Raw genomic sequence first — 5,000 nt, 5'->3', positions numbered from 1 at the left:
AGTGTAGAAACACACGGCTGGAGACTCCTCTGGATTTCAGGACTTTTAAATATTCGTCCCACTGAACTGAACTGATGTTGTCGAGGTGTCACACATTTACTGTCATGTTAAACTGCAAGAGAGACTTTCATGTTGCTTTCTTTTGTAAATTTGTATTTTTTGGGACGACAGGGCTCCTGGTCAGCATCTCAACCCCTGAACCACAGGAGCTTCCTGCCTGATGGAGATAATGTTTTAGCTGAAGTGCAGGACCAGACCTCCATCAGTCCCCTTCCTGTCATGTGCCTATATAAACCTCACCGCCCGTCATGCTTTTATGTTCCTAATTTTTTTTTTATAGGTGAGGGTCTGCCAGCCAACCTATAAAGCCTTCTCCACACCGCAGCCCTTTAATACTTCATCAACATCGTACTTATATCTGAAATGCTCCATGAAAATCATACTTGTATTCCACCTTAAGAAACACTCGTGTGCAGGCACTCATGGTGGTGTCCTTGCACGTGAGCTTATTTTCTTTGTTGTCGTCTCTTTATGTTGTTTGTGAACCTGCTGATGAAACTGTCAGTTAAACTGCACCGTGCTTCTTATTTCTGTTCGGTCTAATGAACGGTGGAGCTGACACAGGTATCGATTTACAAACTGTCTGAGATTCTGTCTGAAAAGCCACAGACAAACGTAACAGTGAATCACGTCTGTCGTGGCTGAAGCCTGCTGGATTTCTGCTGAGCCACATGATTTTAACTGAAGCTGCTTCATCTGCAGGACGATCTCACAGCAGGACAACAGGGGGCAACGCATCCTTACTTTCATATTCTCCCTCTCGGTTCTTCACAAGTTCTCTCCTTAAAGTCTGTCAACCACCTGCACGCTTTATATTGGATATATGTGAGTGTGTGTGTGTGTGTGTGTGTGTGTGTGTGTGTGTGTGTGTGTGTGTGTGTGTTACCGTGAAGAGCGCACACAGCCTGTCCACCTTCTCTGGATTCTTCGGCCCTCCGTTCTTGTTCAGTCTTACCATGAACTTCTCACTGAAACACACAGATAGAAAAAACAACTGACTTCAACTCCAGAATGAAGGTTTGATGTGTGAGAGAGATGTGTGATGTGTGGCCGTCGACATGGAGGGAAACGTTTTCTGGTCAAATATTCAGTTCTCACGTCACAAACTTCATGTTAACATTGTGAAGAAGTTCTCAGGTTATCAGGCAAGAACGTGGATGAAGATACAATTATATACAAAAATGTGCAGAAATTGACTAATTATAATTTAATTAAAAGTTCAGCCTATCAACCAAATATCATTACATCAGCCTTGTGACCTCATCTGCATATCCTGTTCAGCCCAACTCCAAGGTGAAGACTCTGGGCTCGGACCGCTCCTGCCCTCGCCGGGACTCTCGGGGGGATTTTCCTCAAAGAGATAAAACTCCTTCAGATTTCTCCTCATGCCTCGCTCTCCTCCCCCCGGAGTAGCGTCAGTGAGCAAACTCTAAAGCAGCGTGTCTCAGCCTTTTTTCGCTTCAGGGAACAGCAAAATATTGTCTGCTGGTGTCAGCGACTCTGTTCTTTAACCCGTATTTATCCGGGGGAAGATGACTGAGCTGACGTGCTGTTATTCAATAACGGCGTGCTTGACATTAATAATGTTAAGCCTCAGACACATTATGAGATTCCTCCAGTCATAAGTGACTCTGAACAGACTGAGCGGCACAAACTAATCCACTGACATTTACTGGATGTTCAGTCTAATACACACACACACACACACACACACACACACACACACACACACACACACCACCAGCTTTTAATAAAGATGCACCTGTTAATACAACTGATGAACACACAGATGTGTTTCACCTGAGCGTCTGATCCTTCTGTCATGTTTTATACTGAATTGATTTGTGTGCTTTATATGAAGATTTTACCTGTAACAATTGTTACAGGTAAAAGGATCTTATAAGTCCTTATAAGATGCTTATTAACATTAATGAGACTATGTAAGTGTTAATAATCGCATTGTATACACATTATTTGGTAGATTAGACATTAGACATCACAGTTTGTAGAACTTTTAATTGTTTATACATGTAACAGCCCAAGTACAAGTACAAATACTTTTACTGTACTTCATTAGATGTTTCAGGTATCTGTTCTTTTCAAAACAGGCTTGTTTCTTTAGTTTGATGTATTTAAGGTGAATCATGGATTATTGTTATTTGGCGTCATCGCACGCCGCCTTCCCAACATCACAAGACTGATGTCGACCTATCAGAGCACATCACGCACGGCAGACGCAGCGAGACGAGACAAAGACGTAAGAAGACGTAAACAGACAGAGAGGGAGGCTGGAATGGGGAGAAAAGGCGTGTTAGTGTCTCGTATCTGCAGAGATTTTCTTATTTTCTCACTTTGTTGCTGCTGACGATTTTCTTCAATAACATTCATAACATCTAAATTAGTCTAGTTATGGATCAACAGAGTGATATGGTAGAGATCTGAATCTTTCACTTATACACTAATAACAGTTACAGACCGACTACTGCTGCGACTCTGCTCGGTGTGAAGCTGTAACAGCTGCTGAACACCCAGAGGTATAATGTCGCGCACACGAGGAAATCTTTAGGTTGACTGATCTCAACTTCAGCAGTTTATTCTGGACGTGTCAGCCAACCTGCTGACGTTCCTCCGGACCGTTTATAATAACTCCCCTGCACTTCTTTCATTTCTGAACCACATGTTGTCACAGTTTTGTGTCTTCAGTCATTTTGCAGGAGTGAATCCTGAATGTGAAAACACTGTATCTCATTACAGAAACACAGCTCTTCATATAGTCTTTATTATTCAGCATGTACTCCCACACAATATAAAAAAACAACTCTTGGGTTCTTTGCTAATATTTGCACAATTCTCTGCAAACGGCAGCAGTGAGGAGCGACAAATCCCCCCGACACACACTGTGTCCGACTCTTTAAACTGAACTATTTATTCTAATCCCCCAGAGATACCCCGACAAACAAACACTACAAGAGAGAATAAATATGAGAATAAATATGTATTTCTCCCAAAACAGTGGGAGTGTGTCACTGTGTGTGTGTGTCACTGTGTGTGTGTGTGTGTGTGTGTGTGTGTGTGTGTGTGAGGAGGTGGGAGACTGGGGGGAGTGAGGAGGCGGAAAGAAACAAAGAGTTTGTGGTTTTCATTTTCAACTGTAACTCCTGTTTCATACTGGAGTGAGGTAAAGACTGAGAGAGAGAGAGAGAGGGAGAGAGAGAGGGAGGGAGAGAGAGAAAGAGGGTGAGAGGGAGAGAGATACCGTGTGATCAAAATAAACACACACACACTATCTAAGGTCATTTGTAACCTTCCGTTAGGTGGCAGCAAGAACTAATGTACAACTGCAACACATGCATATACATCATAGAACACACACATACTGCTCACACACACACACACACACACAGGCACACAGACACACAGGCACACACACACACACACAAAACCAGAGTTGAATTATTAACTCTATTTTACATCTACATCAATATGAAGGAGGCAACATAAACAACATAGATGCAACCAGAACATGTTCAGCGCACACACACACACACACACACACACACACACACACACACACACACACACACACACACACACACAGGCACACAAGCGTATGCATGGATGGACACATGCACATGTAGACACACACGTAGAGAAGATGGATGTTTGCATGGATGCACTCAGTCATGTGCACATGCTGTGTATGCAGAGATGCACCAACAGACACACACACGCACACACACACACACACACACACACACAGGGGAAATGCGTATGAACCAATCATTTCCACACCATTGCCATTCATCCTCTAAATGTACCACATCTGCAGCACTCACACACGGTCGGTACGACCGGGCGCTTTTCAGCCTTTATTAATCTGCAGGAATTCATCCAAACACACGTGTTATTAAAATTCACACACGGGAGCCGAACAGACCGACAACATCCTCCCACTATCAGCCACAGAGCAGACCCACGGCCTGCAGCGGCCCGGGTTCAGATCAGAAGAGGGTGGAAGAATCACTCTGTGTCTCAGCAGAGACCTTCCACCTGATCAGGTGTTCAAACCATCAACCTCCCTGAAGTTATCCATCACACACATCCTCCAAGCTGCCCCGTCCACGGCCCTCCCCATCGCCTCCAGTCCACCTGCTGCACCTCAGACGTGAGCCAGTGACCACAGATCCTCCAACTGCAGCTCAGTGACATCACCTCGTGTACTGAGGTCATTAAAGGCTTTGAGCACCATTAAGACAAACAGTATGCGATATGAGGCTATGAAAATAAAAGTGCCGAATACATTTGGTTTAAATGACAAGTTCATTCTTACATCTTATAAACTTGCTCTTTACTGAAATGTTGAAGAATATTAGCAGACTTTCAAATTCTTCCCACCAGAAATACACAGAATTAAAGAGTAAGTTCACCAGAAATGAAAACTCAGTCATCATCTCCTCCCTCCATGCTGATGAAAGTGAGGTGAAGTTTTTGTAGTCCACAACACATTTCTGGAGCTACACAGTAAAACAGAGTTGCAGCGAGGGGTCGACTGATATGTTTTTTTTCAGGGTTGATACCAATTATTAGTAATCCAGGAGCCTGATAACAGATAAACATTAAGAGGAAACATAAGCAATGATGGAATGTAACCAACTAAAATTAAATAAAGTTCAGTCCTTCAGAACAATTTGGAGGTACTCTGCTTCAGTATTTCCATTTTCTGCTACTTAATACTTCATTTGTTTGATAATTTAAACAAGCGAATTCAGGATATTCAGCGCAGATCGGCTGCTACTGAATCAGAGTGGACCACTAACATGGGGAAGGATGTTGCATCAGAGCCGCAGTGCTGCATTTTTAATTTGATTTTAGTGGCAATCAGACACGAACCCCCTTCCCTGATATCGATAACTGTAAAAATGCTGAAGCATTCTTGCAAA

At 43.2% G+C, this 5,000-nt stretch overlaps 1 protein-coding gene across 1 annotated transcript in view; it reads right to left on the bottom strand.

Moving 5' to 3' along the window:
- LOC140998281 (dedicator of cytokinesis protein 3-like) overlaps nucleotides 1-5,000 on the bottom strand; it is a 192,382-nt gene that overhangs the window by 49,098 nt on the left and 138,284 nt on the right. The window contains exon 10 of the mRNA XM_073468510.1: nucleotides 947-1,028. Coding sequence (XP_073324611.1) covers nucleotides 947-1,028 — 82 coding nt within the window. The remainder of the gene's footprint in view (nucleotides 1-946; nucleotides 1,029-5,000) is intronic.

The sequence above is a fragment of the Pagrus major genome, chromosome 6 (assembly GCF_040436345.1).
Source record: "Pagrus major chromosome 6, Pma_NU_1.0".
NCBI classification, from domain to species: Eukaryota; Metazoa; Chordata; class Actinopteri; order Spariformes; family Sparidae; genus Pagrus; species Pagrus major.
This window is presented reverse-complemented; position numbering and strand designations above follow the sequence as displayed.